General features: G+C 39.8%; 1 protein-coding gene across 2 annotated transcripts in view; it reads left to right on the top strand.

Annotated features, from left to right (window-relative positions):
- LOC5572509 (glycogen debranching enzyme) overlaps positions 1 to 15298 on the top strand; it is a 36767-nt gene extending 21469 nt beyond the window's left edge. For both annotated transcript variants that reach the window (XM_021853942.1, XM_001660397.2), the window contains exons 5-9: positions 55 to 380; positions 444 to 967; positions 1027 to 1682; positions 12815 to 13846; positions 14805 to 15298. In XM_021853942.1, coding sequence (XP_021709634.1) covers positions 55 to 380; positions 444 to 967; positions 1027 to 1682; positions 12815 to 13828 — 2520 coding nt within the window. In that variant the 3' untranslated portion in view covers positions 13829 to 13846; positions 14805 to 15298. The remainder of the gene's footprint in view (positions 1 to 54; positions 381 to 443; positions 968 to 1026; positions 1683 to 12814; positions 13847 to 14804) is intronic.
- The last annotated feature ends 6464 nt before the right edge of the window (positions 15299 to 21762 follow it).

Below are 21762 nucleotides of genomic sequence, written 5' to 3' on the forward strand. Positions count from 1 at the left end.
TTTTTCTTGATTCCAAGTAGCCACCCTGTATATTGAAATCTGTTTTCCTTCCAGATTCACGTGGTCGACGAAGAACGTCAGTACCAGGAGTGGGGAAAACACGTCGACAAATCGACCGGCATCGTGGCGGTTAAGGAAGCTTTCAATCTTTTGCACGGTGGTCTTGCGACGCGTAATTTCGACCAGCTGTTCGTTGACCAAATGCATCCGGATATTGTGGCCGTCACCCGTCACTCTACGCTGAACCGCGAAACGGTTGTATTGGTGGCGCATACCGCGTTTAATTACCCCAGTCCTTGGGCTGGTCCGACGGGAGTTCGCCCGCTGCGTGTCGAGGGCGATTTGGTGGAGATTATCTTCGAAGTACAGATCTATAAGAAGTAAGGAGTATTAACATTTCTAATCGAATAATTTTCAATATACATTAACTTATCTATTTCCAGAACTGGTCAAACCTTCGATCAACCCACGGAATTTAAGAAAGATGAACACTACATCAACGGAGTCCAAGAATATGTGGTTGATCTGCGCAAGAATTTAAAACTGGATGAGTCGGATATCTTTGAGAAGACACCCGTCATTGATGGAAACACGACTCAGCTGAACTTTGTCAATCTGAAGCCCGGATCGGTGGTAGCAGTGCGGTTTTCTCTGAAAAATAACATGAAATCACCCATTGAGAATCTACAGTCGTTGGTTCGAGAGTTCCACCAGGATAAGGGTTCTCGATATGTGGAACTGCAGCATATGCTGAGTAAGCTTAACTTGGTGGACTTCAACAGCTTGCTGTACTGTTGTGCTGAGGAGGAACGTGACAATGGCGGAGGCCCGTACAACATCTCTGGGTATGGTGATTTGGTGTACTGTGGACTTCAGGGCGTGGTTTCGATTTTAAGCGATATTGGTCCGAACAATGATTTGGGTCATCCGTTGGCAAACAATCTGCGCATGGGAAATTGGTTGATCGGTAAGGCTGGAATAATCTCATTAGTAAATAGGAAGTTATCGTTCCATATCAACTTACAGATTACTGTTCGCAGCGTCTGCAGAAATACCCAAACTTGGAACCGATTTCCAACTGGCTGGAGAAGAATCTTGCTCCACTTAAGGAAATCCCTCGGTACATGATTCCCAGCTACTTCGATGTGATCATCACTGGAGTTCACCGTTTGGCCATCAGTGCAGCGTGCAACCTGATGTCGGAGTTCGTCCGGCAAGGCTCTAACTTTGGTCGCCGTTTGGCTCTGGGATCGGTTCAGTGCGTCAGGGTGGCTCCTTCAGCCAATCTTCCGCCAATGAGTCCGAATGTGAACCCACCAAAGCCTCCACAGAGGTGTGCAACTCTGGCTGCTGGATTGCCACACTTTGCGACCGGATATATGCGCTGCTGGGGACGAGATACTTTCATTTCGTTGCGAGGACTTATGTTCCTTACTGGACGTTTCGATGAGGCACGCTATATGATTCTTGGCTTTGGAGCATGTCTTCGGCATGGATTGATTCCCAATCTCCTGGATGGAGGAATGAATGCTCGTTTCAACTGCCGTGATGCCATCTGGTGGTGGTTGTACTGCATTAGGCAATACGTAGAAGAGGCTCCGAATGGAAAGAAAATACTGATGGATAAGGTCTCCCGACTGTATCCTACGGACGACTCGGAACCGAAGATGCCTGGTGAATGCGTAAGTATCGTATTGTTCAATAGGGTGTCTCAAAATTTAACTTTGTCAGAAATTTTAGGGGTTCAACAGCTAAAAATATTACCTACAAACAAAATTTTGTGTGGGGGGAAATCTGAGAAATAACGGAGATCTGAGAGTGTGGTTTTGTACCCGGTAATATAAAAAATACTATTCCTAGTTCTGAAAAATCGTGAAGCCCATTATTTTTAGGGGTCATGCACAAATTATGTAACGCTGCAAGGGGAATTAATTGGTCAAGCCAAACGTGACAAGCCTCACAGTTTCCAAAGGACTCATACAAAAAGCGTGCCAAAGGGTACTGGGGTCGAAAAAGTTGAGATTCATCGTGACATAATTTGTGTACCATCAGTGCACCAGTATCCGCTCATGCCCCTATTTACGCTCACTAGTGTAAAAATTGATTTTTCTTGTCAAAAACCAACATTTTTCGCACGGATATTCTAGCAATATTAAAAACTTTCAAATGTAGTCGTCTGACATTGTTTTCATTTTATAAAATAATTCTTTACAGTGAAAACACAAACCCTCGTGAGTGGTTTTTGGGTCACTAGGTATTTTTGTGTGTTTCAAAAACCGCTCATGCAAACAATTGAACAAAATGTTAAAGAAATGTCGATATTAGTATACAGCCTTCTTTGTTGCATTATTGGTTTGACCATAACAAATATCAGGATAAATAACAAAATTCAAAATAATGCATTACTTTAAGTAAGTTCCTCACGAAATTTGTTTACCGTGAACGGAAATAGGAACACTTAGATGCAGTAACAAACGTAATTAAAAAAGTTATGAAAATTTTTCTAATTCTTGTTAGTTTATTGCTGATTACTTATACATTGAGCTACTACAGGGGATAGGCAAAATGAGTGAAATAGGCAACATTTTGCCTAAATCTTTATGAAAAATTGATGAAATTGGATGCATCCGGAAGCAGTCGACAGCAAATTTGGTCTAGTTTTAGGAACTTGCTTGGCCATGCATATTGGCCACTGGACACCGAAGATGTTCCAGCTTTTCCGAGGTCATGTCCAAATGTAATTTTTTCTGTCGCTTGTATTTTTGTGCGGTAAGAAGTTGAAAAGTTGTTTACAAATTTCCTAGAAACTAGAACTAATAGGAAGTTCAATGCCGACGGACGCATTAAGATTGGTTGGAAATCTTCAGAAATTTTATATCCTGAAAATAAAGAATAAAATAATATGTTAATCAGTCCACAGTCCGGGAAGTCTATCTCTTCTGCGCCTAAGGCAGCCATTACTTATAGCCCAGAAATCATTAAGGTACGAACAAGTAAATGGCACCAGAATCGAGTAGTGTGTGATCCATTGACTGCGACGCTTGCTCCTGCGGGGGTGGGTGATGCGGTCAGGATCGAACGTGTTACGCTTGGAGTGCAGTGAAAAAGTGTATAGTATTTTACGGAAACCCCAGTGCGGCGACGGAGAAAAACTGCTTCACATCCTGGTAAAATCGTTCTTTATTATTGTTTACTTTACTCACTTATTACCAATTCAAACTAAATACGTGCCAGTGTCGAAAATATAATTTTCGATTCGGGAAGTGTAAAAACATTGCATATATCCATTTGATATCTGGATGTTTTTATGCGGGGCTTACTGTAAATGAAAATGACCTCAGAATGTGTGTGCATTTACTGCCATTCTTGAAATGGGTCGTTGGAATTTCAGTAGAGCTATCACCTTTCATCTCCTGGGCTAAAATTGTCTGCAGATATAAAGATATCGAAGGGTATCATTAAATACATGCATACAATTTTCTTCCATAAAAGCACTGCCGGCCAGTGGGAGGTGGATTGTATCACACACACACACAACAAGTAAATGGCACCAGAATCATAAGGTAGAATAAAGGATACCTCTCGAGTTAGGTAGATATAACAAGAAATATGACCATTTCCGTAAAATGGTTCCGGAAAACATGGTCAGTCGTGTTTGTATTTCCAGTTATGTAAATATTATCCGGAACTGTTTCCAAGTGGGCATCAACCTTAAAAATGATGTTTCCAGCAGTATATTCAGAACCATTAGATGCATAGACCACTTTATAGAAGGTTCCAGGTGCCCTGGGGGAAGTGGTCGATTAGGAACATATCAGGAACCATATCAATATGGGCATCACTCTTCATGATTTTCAAAGGTTATGCTTTCCGAAGCATTTCCATCACCACCCGCTACCATGATGACTCTATAGTAGGTTCCAGGTGCCCCCGGGGATGTGGCCAATTCAAAACATGCCCGAGAACACATCAATAAGTGTATAAACATCAAGGTTTTTGAAGGTGATGCTACTAGAAGCATATACAGAGCAACTTATTTATATGATGTATAGTAGTTTCCATAGGCCGTGGGGAATGTGGTCATGTTCCGAATAGGCCACATCTCTAGGAGCTCCTAGAATCTACTATAGAGTAATTATTTCATATTGTGGTTCTGAAAATGCACCACATCCTCCAAGTCACATGGATTCTACTGTTCATGGTAGTAGGTGATTCTAAACAGGTGAACGGCCAAATTTGCCAAATCCCCGGGGCACCTGGCACCTACTATAAAGTGGTCATAACAGTTGGTGGTGCTGGAAATGCGTTAGGAGCCTAAAATAGGTTATTGACAAAAAATCACATGCTGTTTTTTTTGTAGCGATAGGGGTAGTACTGGAACTTTTAATCTATTGCGCCTCTATTGCGTTAATCACACCGAAGTTCCTAAGCATTGTCGCTCAAATGGCCACTGTGTACCCTAGTAGCAATCAGCTCTTGCCGTAGTTTTGCAGTCTAGTATTTCAGACTACTATAAAACTATGATAAGACCTGAAATGCTACTAAAGTGGTTGAAGTGAAGAACGAAATAGTTTTATTGAAAAGTCCTCATTCCCCATTCAATTTCATCAGTCACACTGATAGTTTCACAGGCGGTTTATTATTATGGTGCACCTTTTACTTTGGCACCGTCAAACCCTCCACTCAAAATAATCCAAACGTTATTGTTACGTGAAAACATACGTGGTTTTTTCCATTCCTTTTTTTCACGTAACACTTACGTGGATCGTATGTAGCGCTGAATGAACGCATGAACAAATGGACCTCGTCAGATCCATCGATGTATCACGTAACAGCTACATGAATTTTCACGTAGCTTCTACGAAGCGTCTCAATAGATATTAGATGAATTTTCAATGAATGTTATTGAAACGTTTGCATGGGATAAAATTCTGCTTTGCATAGGTTTATGCAATTAGTTTTCCACTTTAAAAAGATACTAATGAAATTAAACATTTTGTTATATTTAGTCGATTCTTTCAACAAAAACACACTCTATGGAATGATCCTTGGACCCATTCAAACATATCTCGTGCCTCCACAAGTTTGGTTGAAGTTGCTGTTGCACGCTTCGCAAGCTATAATTAATATGAAATAAGGCATAAAATTAAAAAAAAACATTCTCCGATATCCATAGTTACCTCGAAATTAATCTTAATCTTATTTTGAAATTAAGCTGCTCATGAAAAAACTCGCGGTCGCCATCTTTAACTTCGAGCTCAACAGTGAATGAACACGATATGCAGATGTCCAAATGAATTCATGCGCCTACGTGATTTCCACGTTAGTGCGATTGGTAATCACAATAACAAACACCGGGTCTTCATTTGATGATTATATATGCATTCGTAATTATTACCTTAGTCAGGTGAACGGGAGGCAAAATGAATGTGGAATGCTCTATGTGATTTTTCACGTAGCAATGACGTTTGGATTATTTTGAGTGTGTGATCTTGGTTATTGACAAAAAAATCACATGCTGTTTTTTTTTTTGAAAATACTTACTCGAAATTATGAACTTTTTTAGTGGGGTAAAAGTAATATATGTTAGTGTAAATTTGAACCGTAATTTATATATTTTGGTGACATAAATAATTGTATTAGATTATAAACTTGTAGCTACTTGAAGTATGCGTGTTGGTTTGATTGTTTCTTACGTTCCTTATAAGTATACTTGTAAAAATTAATAATGTGGAATAACTGAGTTCCTGAAACAATACATCACATAAAATCGACGTGTAATTGGAAAAGGGGCAAGTTACCTCGTTTTTGGTTGGATTTGTATCGTTAAACTGATCACATGTTTCCATATTTAGTGATTTCTACAAAGAATGTAAAAAACTACAGTCAATGTGAACTTTACTCATTCTCACGCGTTCAATAGCTAAGAACATGACATGCACAGATCATCAGCAAATGCGTCCTTTTATGACTTTTCATTAGCCTATTATCATAGCTTATTAGTATTAATGTAAAAAGTTTCCAGGAATAAAAACGGCAAATTCGATTTGTATATGGTATGGGTTCTGCTAAACCGCACCAAGCGCTATTTTTTTTTTTTTTCAAAAATGAGTTCTTATGATAATTATGAAATCACTTCGGTTGAAAAACGTTGGTGCGATTCTGTTAATTCTAACCCCTTATAACCAGTGCTGTATCTGTCTGTCTGAGATCTTTGAAATTTTCGCGATGTAGTGTGTTCCGTGTAATATTTTGTACGTAAAAATCAAGAAGGTGTTTGAGTATTCGTGAGCATCACCACCCATCGCCCACTGGACAGCATGCAGCCACATCGAAGCAAGTTCCGCTACTCACCACTAGGCTCAAAAGGACGAGCAGAATGGGCGGTCATTAGGGGGTGGCGTAGAAGGAGCCATGATGGGGCGAATCCAGATATTGCGGGAAACTCTAGGTCGAGGGTTCTAAAAAGCACATCCACCATTGCTCTGGATCATTATCGAACCAATATTTAAGCGAAATAGACGTCTGTCGGAAATTTAAGAAATTTGTAAAGAGTAGAAAAAGTTGTGCAAAAAGTAGAAGAATATACAGCAGTGGATAGTGTGGATTATTGGAAGCATCCAGGTAACAGACCCTTGACAAGAGCCCCAATCGTCCCCATAAATAAAACACCCTCCATTTGTCCTCCTAATACCCGCAGGACACTTGGTGTTACCCTTGGAGTGACCTTGGCCGTTGCTTTGCCGTAGATCGTAGGCTGGAGTCCGAGTAGTGGACCCGAAGACCTTGAGTGGTCCTACCGCCTCGAAGTACGCTGCAGTGCCCGTACGTCACGCTCGAGTCTGCAAAACGAGCGAGAAAGTGCTTTGGGCCGCGTCGGTGACCGCCATTTTGTTGGTTGTGACACTGTCCGAGGAGAGCGAAGGAAGGAATGGGCGGCCATTAGGAGGAACAGGAAGCCAGGGTGAGAGGAGTCGCGGTCGCAGTCCATCTGAAATGAAGAGCGACGAGGGAAGGACGGAGGTGAAGTCGCGGAACTGAGAAAGGGTCCCGCCACCAGAAGAAGAGATAGTGGAAGGTGAGAGATAGGCTGTAAGGAAGTGGGAGAAAATTAAGGAACCTGTGTGCAAGAAAGTAAATAAAGTGGGTTTAAGTGCCGCATAACGGATATTTGGTTTCTTGGTCGCGGTTTATCAAGCGCGTATGCCGACCCTGAGGCAATTATAGAAGGGGGTCTTATTGATGCCGGATAGGGGGCTGCCCCATTAGTTACACCCTTTTGTAGTGATTTTCACAACAAAGCTGTTTTCAGTGTAGGTAGACGATTTGACGATTCAATAGGTACACGGCAACGCGGATCTACCCAAATTTGAGTTGTTTCAACGCAAAACCTTAGTTGAGCCCAATAACTCAAATTTGGCCAAATTTCCAAGGCCTCCATTAGGTACTTTGCCTTTAAGGCCATAAGAAAAATTTACTTAAATTTGGTTTGATTCAATGCAAAAAAAAAACTAAAACTCAGTTGCTGACTGCTCGACTGTGCAGATCTCGGCAAAAGAATGAAAATTAGCCGAGCTCAACTGTACATTTGTGTACATTTTAGCAATGTTTTTTCATAAGGGCTTATCTGCACTCATCGATTTTTCTTCATCGTTGCTCTCTTTGGGTTATTGCAGAAAACTGGTTGTCTTTTTGTAACATATTTTCGTGCTGTAGGATGAAGAATCACTATATTTTGCTTCATTAACAAGAAATATTATAGATTTATCTAATTAAGTAAAGCTATTGACGAAAGAGAGGATCCGATTTGTATGATGTGAAGAAACTATCATTTAAATATTTGACATACCCACAATAATATTTTTTAATTTAAAAAAGTTTAGAGTAAGGTGGGGCAAAAGTTCGACCTTAGTGGTATAATCAAAGTTTCCAGGAAAACAATAGCAGTGAAAACAAAACAAATACCATACAGTGAACCTTCACCATATTGGCTATAATTTTGCTGAACAAACTTGTGTCAAAATATTTACCCTCCCCTTGGTTATGCGACCTTGCCGCGATGGGAGGGCATAATCCATTAGCCCATATGATGGAAACCAAAGGCGTAACCTGTAGTGGTGGTATCACATTTTGGCATTTTTTGCTTAAAGCCGCGTCATAATTCATATGGCATAGACGCAATAATATCTCGGATGTGATCCAACGGACATTCTGCGTCATTGATAGAATTGATGCCCATTTCAAATAATTAATCTATTCGAAGTGGACATTAATACTATTGGTGACGTTCAGTTTGCCTTTTGCTAACCAGAATGATCCGTAGCCACTCTTACTATTAGCTAGCTAGATACATCGTTATCATATACGACGTAGGGAATACTTAGGAACTCTTAGGAAAATGACTAGTAGATTCACTGAGTAGAAATAAGTGGCGACAATCTTATTTTAATATGGTTTTTACATAGCCATAATAAGAAATACCTCTTTTGTAACAGCGGTATAAATAATCTAATTCCAGCTTCATTTTCGCAAAATTTACAAGAAGAAAGTAGGCGTTGTGGAGCATTGCATTTGCCACCGAAAAGTGAATCTTGTAGGAGACTGTAATAGAAGCCTAAGGTAACTTTACTCTCCAATATTCACTATAAAAATTACTATGGAAAGTAAGACGCTGAGATCGATCATTAGGGTACACTTGCTAGTTTCGAAAAATTGTTTAACAGACAAGGAAAGCGACTTTTTTCTTTAAGGATATATGAACGTAATGACCAATAAATACTTTTAACAACAAAAAATGAAATTAACTAGAACTACTACTAAACAGCCTAATTTTGTTAAGATTTGACGACACTTGACATTTAAGACTCTAATCTTACGTAAAAGACAATAGTAATCAGAATAGCACTTGAATGACAAATACTTCAAAACCATTTCGACTAGACAGTATTAGTAATGCACTACTATTTAAAACAAATTCTAATGGAGCTGCTGATTTTCATAATGCTTCCTTTTCTCAGAAGCAAGGGAATATGGGTACTTTTCAAAAACTACCACGTCACAATACTAATAAAAAAACAGTGTTCATGTGGGCGCCATTGCCTAGTCCGTCTCAGTATTGGTCCTGGTAGAGGGGAAACTTGGCAAAAGCCAGACAGAGGGTTCAGCCTTGACAAGTTAAGCTGTCAGGCAGCTCCAACAGAATACCATACAAAAAAAAAAAAAAAAAACTTGTGTCAAAATATTTACTCATTTTAGTTATAACAGTTTCAAAATTGATTGTCTTATTCGAACTTTTGCCCCACCGGTGGGGCAAGAGTTCGAATCTAGTGTGGGGCAAAAGTTCGCTGGCTAAAACACAAAATATCGATCCTTTTATGACAGGCATACCTTACATCAGCCGTAAACTTAAGTTTAACGAAAAATACACACTCAATTTTCTTCAAAAAATTGCACAAAACCGAGTTAATTGTAATATACTCAAAAATAGCAGTTTTTCGCAAAACTAAGTGGAAATGTAAAATTTTGGTGGCAATTTTCACACGATCAGACAAATTTAACTAAATGTGAAGATAATATGTGAATTTTAGGCAATTTGCAAATTTTTCCGTGATTTTATACATGGGTCGAACTTTTGCCCCACTATGGGCCAAAAACTGTTTTCAAGCATTTATGCAAAAACTATTACACCTCAAAGCAACCTTATGATAGGTTTAGAAACGCCCTTACATAAAATATTGAATTGGTTCCATGCAACGAAAGTTTGATCAAAAATTACAATATTCACGCCGAAAAAAAAAAAAACAAATAGCCATAACTTTTCCAAATCTCAATCGATTTTTATGATATTTGGAGTGAAAGTCTCTTACTTGAATAGCATTAGAACCACCATGACATTTATAAGATTTGTTTTGAATTGAGCTAGAAATCCTAAAAAGAAACTCTTACCCCACTCGAATTTTTGCCCCACTTTACTCTACGACAGATTAAAATTGATATTCACTCGGGAATGCTGAATCCATGTAAAAATGTGTTATTTACCAGTAAAAAATATGCTGAAAACTTAATTTGCCAGTTTTGATAAAGATGAAATAGTTTAGCTTTGAACCAACGCACAGAGGTCCGGTTTTCAAAAAAGCTAACAAAAGCCAATTTCAAAACATCTTTTTAGCTGCAACACAAAGTTAGACATTTGTCTTCAACAGCAGATGGGTAAGAATTGATACAAAAATATGAACAGAAAATTAGTTTTCTTCATGCTTCGACCATAAATAGGTGCACATGTCCAATTTTTTGAAAACCGGACATGTGCACCTATTTATGGTCGAAGCATGAAGAAAACTAATTTTCTGTTTATATTTTTGTATCAATTCTTACCCATCTGATGTTGAAGACAAATGTCTAACTTTGTGTTGCAGCTAAAAAGATGTTTTGAAATTGGCTTTTGTTAGCTTTTTTGAAAACCGGACCTCTGTGCGCGCCTTATTCAGGTTCGGCCACTAAGCTGGTTGAATTATACTGATTTTGTCCATGCATCGGTACTCTAGCGTATCAAATTATTGCTTTTACTTATAAGGTACGAAGTCGTTTTTTTAAACTGTGAAGAGGCTTCATCGCATCAGATATTTTAGTTTTTTTTCCTTATTCCAGATACAAAAAGCTTATATAAGAAGGTCTGCTACTCCACTGATTCGGAATGGTTCACCTCATAGATATTGAAAGATAAGTCTTTGAAGTCATGAATTGAACCCGTCTTAGATTCTGATTGAGCCATTTTCTACTTAGACGAATAGGTGGATCTTATTGGCTTTAACTCTCTCATACTCTTTCAACCCTATTGACAAGAAAAGATACAGCAAGATTACAAGATCTTAGTTTGTATGTATTCAAAATGATTAATCGATTAAATGATAAAAAAAAAAATCGTAGACTGCTCCAATTTACATTTTTTTTTAAATAATAGATGATTCCTTATTTGTTTTCTCTATAGATTATTGTGAGATTGATTGTGTTTTTTTTAAAGAAGAATTAACCTTTCTAACGTAATTTTCGGGTCGCCACCGAAGTGGGATGCGTACAAATTATTCGCGCATTCATACAATTTTCAACTATTACGACGCTCAATTCAAACTCAAAGTCAAAGTTCAAGTACCTACACGCAAAAAAAAAATTGTGCGGTAATAACTACCATTTTAGGGTGTTAAGCGCTCGTACCGGTAATTTTCAGTAGACCAGCAATGCGCATGATTTTACCATGTCTGTAGTCGAAATCAGATTGATGAAAATGATTTCTGTCAAATGTACCAGTAATGTGGTGGGATGTATGTACTATAAACATAGTAATTTGTTCTGAAATTCCATGGTAGTTTAGGAATTGGCATAGTCAGCTAAATGGTAATTTTTACCACAGAATGTTTTCCCGTGTAGGTTTGATTTTTTTCATTCATCAAGCACGCGATTGTTTCAAATTACACTGAACGGAATCTCCCGCCATAAATTGAATGATTTTTGCCTCATTCGAGCCCCATACCTATTTTCAGACACAATCAAGATGATTTTCATTTTAGACCAAATCATCTGTTTACAAATCAAACCAGATGAAAATCATCCAATTTTGGAATGTTTCCTTCTCAGAGATGTTCAAAATTGAATGACTATCATACACGTATGTAAACAAACCTCGTTGCAATCTTGCACATTATTAAAATAACTCCAGATGAAAATTAATAACTATTCATTGTTGATGGTTTACGAATCATTATATATTTAATGTAATGCAGAAAATGTTAATATATTTATTAGCTGCCTATAACATGCCTGTTTGTCGAAAACACGATGTGAGATGTGACCGCATTGTCCACACGAACTTCCTTCAAAAAGTGGTCCGATGAATGATTATTGATTTCTCTGGAATGATCAACAGATAAAACAGTCAAACTATTTTCTCGAAGGTTCCATTACAAAACGCAATTACCTCTAAAATCTTCGCAGAAACAATGAACCAAGCTGCTGTCGAGGCTGATGTCGCCATGTTTCTGATAAATTGGCAAGAATTATTTGACATTTAGGATCATCAGATTCCCATATGAGACTTTGGACTATTATTGAATGATTTTTTGTTTGGGACATGGAATGAAAGAAAATCGTACGCACGTTGCATGTTATTCATTTGTATTGACACAATTCAAATATCTACTTTTTATCATACGGATATACACTAAAACTCATCTCAGAATTGAATGATTTTAGTGCAATAGGTAATAGATGCATCATATTCTTGCAGAATCATTCAAAATTAGGAATATGAAGATTTGCAGCCATGTGAATTACAAACCATTCAATTGAGGGCGGGAAATTTGGTTCAGTGTAGCTTAATTTGAAACATTTAGTGATTTTTATTATCACTGCGACGGTCTATCGACATTTTCAGTTAATTGCATTCCGTTGATTTTTATTGCAGAGTACATATAGTTGGAATGCTTGGGGACCGAGAAAATTATTTGTAAACATAGATTTTTTTAAATAAATTTCTGCCGGATAGATGAGATTAATATGCAGCTGAAAATTTGTCCAATACACATTTGCACGTTGCTACATTTTGTTATTTCTGATATGTTTTGTAGCTGAAACGTGCAAAATCCGGTTAATCACCAATTTACTGTTTAAATAGGCGTTATTAACCTCCATACATAAGTTTTGTTTTTATTACGTCCTTAGCTACCATTTTGAGCATGAGCCTCCAAACTTTTCTGACAAAATGAAATTCATATTAGTTCGAGAAAATTTTCACCTCATTGTTCCCCTCCTATCGTTCCAGGATCAATTCTTGTACGAGACGATCCAGGAAGCGTTGACCGTACACTTCCAGGGGTTGTCCTACCGGGAACGCAATGCCGGCACCCGTATCGACGCCCACATGAAGGACAAGGGATTCAACAACCGGATCGGTATCCATCCGGAAACGGGATTTGTCTTCGGTGGTAACAATGCCAACTGCGGAACCTGGATGGATAAGATGGGATCCAGTGATAAGGCCGGTAATCGGGGTATTCCCTCGTCGCCACGCGATGGGTCTGCTGTGGAGCTGGTTGGTCTGCAGATGGCTGGTTTGAGATTTATGCAGCGAATGGCCGAAGAAAAGGCTATTCCTGGAACAGGTTCGGTGGAACGCACTTCCAGCAATGGAACCAAAACTGTTTGGACGTACAAGGAATGGGCCGACAAAATAGCGGCCAACTTTGAAAAAGAGTTCTACGTAGATGAAAGCAGCGACAGTAAGTACGTTAATAAGAAGGGAATCTACAAAGACACATTGGGCTCAGAGATTCCATGGACCGACTACCAACTGAGATGTAACTTCCCGATTGCACTGGTAGCGGCCCCGGAGCTTTGCGACCATAAACATGCCTGGAGGGCGTTGGAGAATGCCAAGAAATATCTGCTGGGACCCCTTGGTATGAAGACCTTGGATCGCGAAGATTGGGCCTACCGTGGCAATTATGACAATTCAATCGACAGTGACGACAAAACTGTAGCGCACGGAGCCAACTATCACAACGGTCCGGAATGGGTTTGGCCAATAGGGTTCTATCTCCGTGCGAGACTTATCTTCGCCAAGGCTAACGGACTGCTCAAAGAGACGATCGCCGAAACGTGGTCCATCTTGCAAAAACATCTACACGAACTGCAAACCAATCATTGGCGCGGTCTGGCCGAGTTGACCAACGAAAATGGAGCGTACTGCAAAGACTCGTGCCGGACACAGGCCTGGAGTATGGGTTGCGTGCTAGAAGTGTTGCATGACCTGGAAAAGTATGAAAAAGAGCTCTAAGCTCCGTCACTAGCCATATAGGGTCAATAGGGGCAGTATGGTCCACCTAAGCAAAAGTTCTTGAAAAGCATAGAAAAACAATACAATTTAATCGATCCATAAGCTTAATTTGTAGTTTGAAGCATCTCCTTTCATACCACAGTTGTATTCTGGTAAAAAGATTACTTAGAATTTTTTTGGGAACATTTTTGAAAAACACTATTTTGTGTGTGACTCTACACTATACGGGGCGAAATGGTCCCCCCTACGGGGCAATATGAGCCATCATACTAAATCTTATTATTTTAATTGGAAAACCATTTGCAAGGCATAATTTAGAAGAAGACAATAATGTATGATAGAGTTTAGTACAAAAACTGGGTTGAAGTCTGATTTGTATCATGAAATGGTATGTTTTGCTGACAGTTCAATAAATCATGGTTCTAAGAGCTTCAGTTTTCAAACATAGTCGTTCAAATAAGTTTAACCAGGTAAAAATTCTAGTTTTAATTGAAATCACGTGCGATAACAATATTGCAATTAAACTGCTAAAATGACATGCCATTTTTGGTTATCTATTTTTGTGATAAGATAGCTTTGACCGGCTATGACCATATTGCCCCGTTCCTAGATGTTTCATATAAATTATATTTTATTGAAAATTTATTTTAGAATCTATACAATTTTGTGCACATAATGCCTATGAATAATGAAAGAACGAACTGCTGTGAAAAAAATTGAAGTCAATAAACAAAACTTTATGCAAAGCTTATTTTTACATCCAAAATCTTATAAGATTTTCGTAGTAGCATCAACATTTCAGATTTTTATCGATATATGAAGTTCCAAATCAGTTTTTTGCCTAGTTTTCACGGTGGTGACTAATTGAAGCATACTTTATAAGGTCCTAAGGTTATTGAGATCAAAATCTGTGTTTTAAGCTCAAATAAAAGGTGGCCCATTTTACCCCGTATGACCATACTGCCCCGCCTTCCCCTACTGCCGGAGGGAATTAAATCTCAATTCGAAATGCTCTGCTACATCCGGTGAAGTGTCCCAGTTTCGATCGGAAGCTTAGATTTAATTGTTTATGTTTTGTGTTTGCCGTTTTTTATGCTGAATATTTTATTAGGCTGTTATGTTTTAAATATCTATATTTTAGAATGCAGCTTTTAGGCTTATGAAAATGCTTGAAAGTATCTACTCAAAATGGATTCTGTTTGACTTATTAAACTCATAAAATTTTACTCATGTTCAAATTGTCCCCATTCTTGTTACGTCCAACAGTCTTTTTGAGTGGATATTTTACAAGTTAATTAAACTGCAATGATGTCCTATTGACTTGCGATGAACAGTGAGTTGAATAATGCGAGAAACATTGCACAATCAAACTTTTTATCTCCGCGAGACTAGGTCGATGGATAAAAGGATTGCATATATTTTTGGTGCCATGCATGCATAATGAACAATAAATTAATGAAACCCACTCTAGTTATTTGTGCCTGTGGCAATAATTTAACTGTGAAATTCCCTTCTTTATCGGACCAATTGCAACGCGGGTGTCAGCAAGAATAAAAATTCTTATCATCCGAACCGCACAGAAAAAAGGCCCACCGAAACTGTCGCAGCATTGAGATCGCACATGAATATCGAATACGATGATTGAATAAATTTTCCCATTCAGTAGACGACCCTACGGATATCCCTTGCGATTGGCATCGACTTTGCTCCACATCCTCAGCCTATTCCAACAAATCATGGCTCACACGATCCCATTCCCGCTAGAAGTCGGCAGGATTTTATGGATTTGTTATAATGAAAGTCAAATGCAGTCGGGATTATTTCTTTCAGCTTCAAATCCATCTCATTTTGTTCCACTCAAATTTCCATACGAAATAGTCATAATGAAAGGGAAATTCTCTTGACTGAACAAAATCCTCTGGAATAATTTGATGTGGTTGCGCGCGCTCGTTTGATGTATTAAACGTAGGTAATGTGGTTTCATGAATTCCAGCTGCGATGCATTTTGCACAACTGGAAATAAAAAAAACTACACGCTTTTAATTCTGTTTTTATTTTCATTTTGTACTTTTGCATTCTTCGCCACATTAAGCTCGTAACATCAGACGTTCATTATTCGGCTGCACCGGCAAAAGCACTGTGCGGTTTGCTTGTGAAAGTAAAGTAGGAACATATTTTTATTTGGCGGCTTTTTGCGAAAGGCTTCTGAAATATGCGATGTGCTGGACGACGAGCCGCGATGTGACGTGTAGAGGATAATAGTTAACGTTGAGACGGATGCAATCAGTTGCTATCCATCTCCCAACCGTACATCACGCGTTCGATTCTTTTGTGCTCTTTTTTCGCTTCAATCATGCCGGTGACGAGGAAGAATTGTATTGTGCTAGACACATCTGTTCTTCCAAAGCGACCCAGTATTGCCGATCTAAAGCAGTTTCTCGATGGTGAACTAAAGTTGGACATGACGTTAGTGAAGAGCATCCAAACTCATAACGTCAAGAATGTGGTTTATTTGATTGTACATTGTGAAGAAGTAGCTGCCAGGATTGCTACAAACCATCACATGAAGCACTACATGTCTTGCGACGGGAAGCGACAAACGATCCCATTGCCCATTTACATCGACAGTAGCGCTGTAGATGTCCGCCTTCATGATCTCCCGGAGGAGATCGACATCAACACTATCACCCGCCATATGCAGCAGTATGGTGAAGTGATTTCAATACGGAACGATGTCTGGAGAAGTTATTTTCCGGGCCTTAGCAACGGTATACGTGTGATACGAATGAAGCTGACTCAAGCCATCCCATCGTACATTACTATTTCCGAAGAAGTGACCTATGTTTCTCACTTCTCGCAAATGAAGACCTGCCGAAATTGTGGCCGTAAGGAGCATCCAAAACTAAGGTGCTCCGAAGCCGCCGCTCCTACATCATCAAACCCACAATCATTGCGTCCGATTAAACTAAACGAGCACCAAAACCAACCTGCACTTCTTGAGGAACAATGGCCATCTCTCTCCAAGCCGGAGACAATTGGCACAAACATCCCGAAAAAACAAACACACCACAAGCCGGAGCCAAAGCGTCAGCGTTCAATGGATTCGGACCAAGACACCGCAAGCAACCATATACCCAAGCGAGTAGCACCCCATGTATCTGTTTCAACTTCAAATGAAAGCGATAGCAGCGTAGTCGTTTCTGATGCCTCTCCTGTGCGGGCACGAAATGGGAGACGACGTGGTTCATTTTCGCACATCGATGACCCTGTTCTTCGTCAGCAATATATAGAAGAGGAAGCTCAGAGAATAGAAGAGTTATATAGGCAAGGTTATAGGATTTAATTATTATGTAATTAAATTATTATGAATATCGGCTCCGTTATGCCTAGTGCGCTTGAGCCTATAAAATAAATAAATAAGCTCAGAGACGGATGCAAATCATTTTCAGGCCAGTAATTTTTCATCCCACTTTGGCCAGGTTAAGAAAAAAAATTAAGAATGTTGCTGCAAACTTAATAAAATCATCGTTCACTCTGCGTCAGGTCGAACATTGTGCTTATGCACTACCCACTTTTAGAAAGTCGTCGACAAAACCATGGGTATATCCCGGTTGGCATAATGCCGTTTGGCTATTTGGCATAATGCCATTCGGCATAATGGTCGTTTGGCATAATCGCCATTTGGCATAATATTGAAATGTGATGGGTACCTACTCGCGATCGTACCGTCAATTGTCAGTTATTGATAGGACATTCTTCTAATTTTCATTTTTTCAAGAAACCAATATTCAATAAAGCCCTTTTAGAATGTCATCACCCAAGTAACCAAATAGTACTTTAAATCGCCCTCCGTGCTAATATAGAGCTATTATTCAGCTTACATGCCCTATATTGGTCGTATAATAGCCCTATAAGCCCAAAGAGGCGAATTAGTGCATTGAACCCGTTTTCCATTTGATGGCATCCGCAAATACGTAATTTCCTACTTACATTATTCTTGGAAGATTGGCGCGTTTTGTCGACTTCCATAAAATTTGTATAGTATGATCATGAATGATCACCAGCAGTTGCTACTCCGTTATTGCAAGATTGTTTTTTTTTTATCCTGGACGTTTCCCGCGAAGTTAAATGACGTTTTGCGGCGGCAAATAGGGCCTTTCACGAACTATGTAACCAGCTTAGGTTCTGCAACTTGCGAACGGAACCCGCCCAATATAAAACATAGATTCTTCCGGTGGCTCTTTACGAGCACAAAGCGTAGAAGTGTGAAGAGACAGACCGGGAAGCCTTCGGTGCTTTCGAGCGTAAAGTGCTGTGGACAATATTTGGTGGGAAACTCGAAAATGGTGTGTGGCGCAGACGCATGAATCACGAATTATCGCAAGTGTATGAAGATGCGAATTTTATTACGCGTGTAAAATACGGCAGACTTCAATGGGCTGGTCACTTAGTGCGAATGTTGGGATAAAATAATGCTGCGAAAATAATATTCGACTGGGAACCAGGTAGAGGTAGGCGACTTCGTGGAAGAGCACGAATACGCTAGCTGTACGCAGTGGAAATGGACCTGGTGACCCTGAACGTTCGGGGCAACTGGAGAAGTATCGCCCAAAACAGACAAAGATGGTGCTCTACAATACGCCCTGCAATTGCGTGACGCCGCGCTGTAGCCAACAAAGTAGTAGATGTATCGGAAATCTCTTTTTTAGTTTTAAAAGCCTCAATCTTGAAAGTCTCAGAAAAAAAATATTTTAGGGTTATATTACAGCCTTTCATTTATGAGAGAATGATCAAAAAGAAACATATTGTTCGTTTACTCCGGTTGCAGCTAATTAAAAGGACAATTTTAAAATTTACGCGCACAGGGATTTCCCATTTTACATCCATTCTCATGTTGCTTTCCATCCGCGTTGTTCACGCTGCAGTAAGTCAACTAAATGTAATCCTTCATATTTTCTCATCATCAGTAGGTAGGTAGCTGGCAGCGTGATAGCGTGTGAAAAAGGCAAATTTGCTAAATGGCCTCCAGCCCAGGTAGACCATATTTTTATACATTTAGGTTTGTGTGTTTGGTGTGATACCTCCGCATATCGAGTGATTACGAACTAGATTGGTACAACGGCGAACCGCGGCCTACATCAATAAATTATCGGATTTCGATCTAGTATTAACAAGCCACGCGCAATCCGAACGAGGTTCGATATTGGGTCGATGCTGGTTTATAGAAAATGCATCAAGCCACCACTCAAATTTAGCAGCGGCCGAATTGTATCCCATTTTGAGCTTCCTGTGGGAAACGGAGAGGGTTAACTTCAGTCAACCAACAAGGTTATTGGCTGCAGTATAGCTGGTTAGGCTGGTTAATAAAAAAATCAGCAAACCAAAAATATGCGATTACCTATTCGTAAATGGTTTGTAAGAAATTAAAGCATCGATATAGGGGAAAAGCACTAATTTTCGACCTACAAGAATAGGGTCCCAAAGCCCTTCCCCAATTTTAGTGTTTAATGCTTAAGCTTAGGCCAGAAACACATGTTTACTCAATTTGTTAATGTTTTTCTTTTGTTTAAGCCCAAAAACATTTTATAAGACAATTTACACCGTCTTCAGCCAAAGGTTTCTTTCTTTTTTTTATCTTTATTAACGAGATTTTTAGCCCTGGGCTAGTTCTTCTCGGGACCAACGGCTTTACTTCCCTTCCGAAGGAAGTCGTCCCTGAAATTTTTAGTGACTATCTCGGGGATGGGATTCGATCTTAGGTCCTCGGCGTGAGAGGCGTGTGTTCTAACCACTACACCAGGTCCGCCCCCACAGCCAAAGGCTGCACAGACTGAACTATCACTAACATTAGGCAACGGACAACACGAAACACCCAGAGGCCCAGTGATGAATGTTTCGTTTGACGAAAAGTTTCCACCGACTGGAGTGGGAATCGAACCCACACCCCGCGGCACAATACGCCTAAACGACTGACGCCGCTGAGCGCACGGCCACGGAGTCGATTTTTTAAATTTTGCCAAACTCAAATTTTTGGGTGTTTGTTTTCCATGTCCCTTCCGAAATGTCAGATAGGAACAACCCCAGTGTTAAAACTAAAACCCCTGTGGTGTTTTTGTCGACTAAGCGAACGTCAATCATGATCAAAAGTATCAAGGTTCGTATTCAGAACCATTTTGAAAATTAATGTTCAGATATGTTACAGCCGTTATTTGGGCTGGAAAAAATTGCTAAAGTAGTTGAAAGAACATGCTCTTTCGTGTTAATAAATAAAAACAAGAATTAATTAAACATTTTAGGACCCAATTGTTCGAGCGTGGAGCTCAACATTGCCGGACACTGGAGGTTTTTCTACCCGCTATCGCTAATAGCGGTGCACCCAATCACGAGAACGTGAACTTCACTATCACAGCACTTCACAGTTAAAGTGGCGATTATCCACCGAAATCGGACCCACAATTTGCATTAAATATCACTTTAGGTGCACGACACCTGGTTACCGGGAATTAATCTATGCGGGAATTAATCTACTATTGCTTACAGTGACTGTGTTTATTTGTGGTGATGGGTTATAAATTCATTGTAAAGTTTTTTGTTAGGTCAATTCTAATTCAGGTGGGCTTAAATATAAATAACTTAGCTATAGGGCTATTCACAATCAAATTATCCACAATCACAATTATTTTCAAGAATCAGCATACTGGTCAAGAGTTCTGTGCCAGTTTTCGAATTGTCATACAAAGTAGGCCAAAATCGTATGAATGACTCGAAAATTAGTGCTTTTCCCCTACTATGTTGTACGAATACTATCTTATAATAATAATAATTTAAACTATTCTAGAATAGGGAGAGTTATTAATTAAGGGGATGTTTATCAATTAGGTGAGCTGCAAAACGGTGAGTCGACAACTAGGAAGGAGTGTTTAACACAGCTTTGGTCCTCACAAGTTCCTACCTCACGCTTCCACGGGTCAAACGATGACGAAGACCGCCAGTTAAGGGTTGCGTACTTAGCTGGTAGTGCAGCCTGGGTACTGTTGTCCTTCTGACATCAGCTAGATTCAGGAGGTACGTCTCGAGCGTCTGTTCACCAGGAGGTGCGGCTCAAACAGCGTCTGTTCTGGTATCCAGAGGCTGAATCGCGCACAGCTAAATCCAAGGTGGTAGCCCCATCAGCGCGATCGTCCTAGTGTTAGTTGGGACGTTAAATAGAGCTGACACGATGGCGTTCCGGCGAGACAGGGGTGTTGGCGTAGGCCCACGTTTTAATATACGGAAAGTTCTTCTCTGACATCACCAATGTTCGCACATACCGCAGTGCGAATATAGATTCGGATCACCACCTAGTTGCTGTATGTATGCGCTTAAAACTTTCGACGGTGACCAATTCGCGTCGAAGCCGAATGCCGCGGCTTAACATCGAGGAGAAAGAAGCGCCAACAAGATCGCGAAGCGATGGAAGAGATATTCCGCGTTAAAGCCACACGGAAGTTTTACGCGAAACTTTACCGTTCGCGCAAAGGCTTTGCGCCACAAGCCGATATGTGCAGAGACTGTGACGGAAATCTTCTCACGAACGAACGTGAGGTGGTCGAAAAGTGGCGGCAGCACTACGACGAGCACCTTAATGGTGATGTGTATTGGAAATGTCTTTCAATAACGGAAACAAGTACACGAGAATACTGTAGAAACAAACTATCTTTATTAAACGGAAATAAAACGAGAATGAATTCAGGAACGATGTTCACACTTGAATGGCGCTTTCACATTATGAATGAAAGAGGGGATGAATGGCGCGCTGGATGCGCTAACAAGCTTTTCGCCATCACAGTAGGTGATGCTTTCGCGTGTTGCCTGATGTGCGTCACAGTTGACAGCACAGCCTTGTCGGTAAGAGCATCTTGATCGTTGCTCCTTCCAATACTCCTCCTCAACGA

This window comes from Aedes aegypti, chromosome 3 (genome assembly GCF_002204515.2).
Source record: "Aedes aegypti strain LVP_AGWG chromosome 3, AaegL5.0 Primary Assembly, whole genome shotgun sequence".
NCBI classification, from domain to species: Eukaryota; Metazoa; Arthropoda; class Insecta; order Diptera; family Culicidae; genus Aedes; species Aedes aegypti.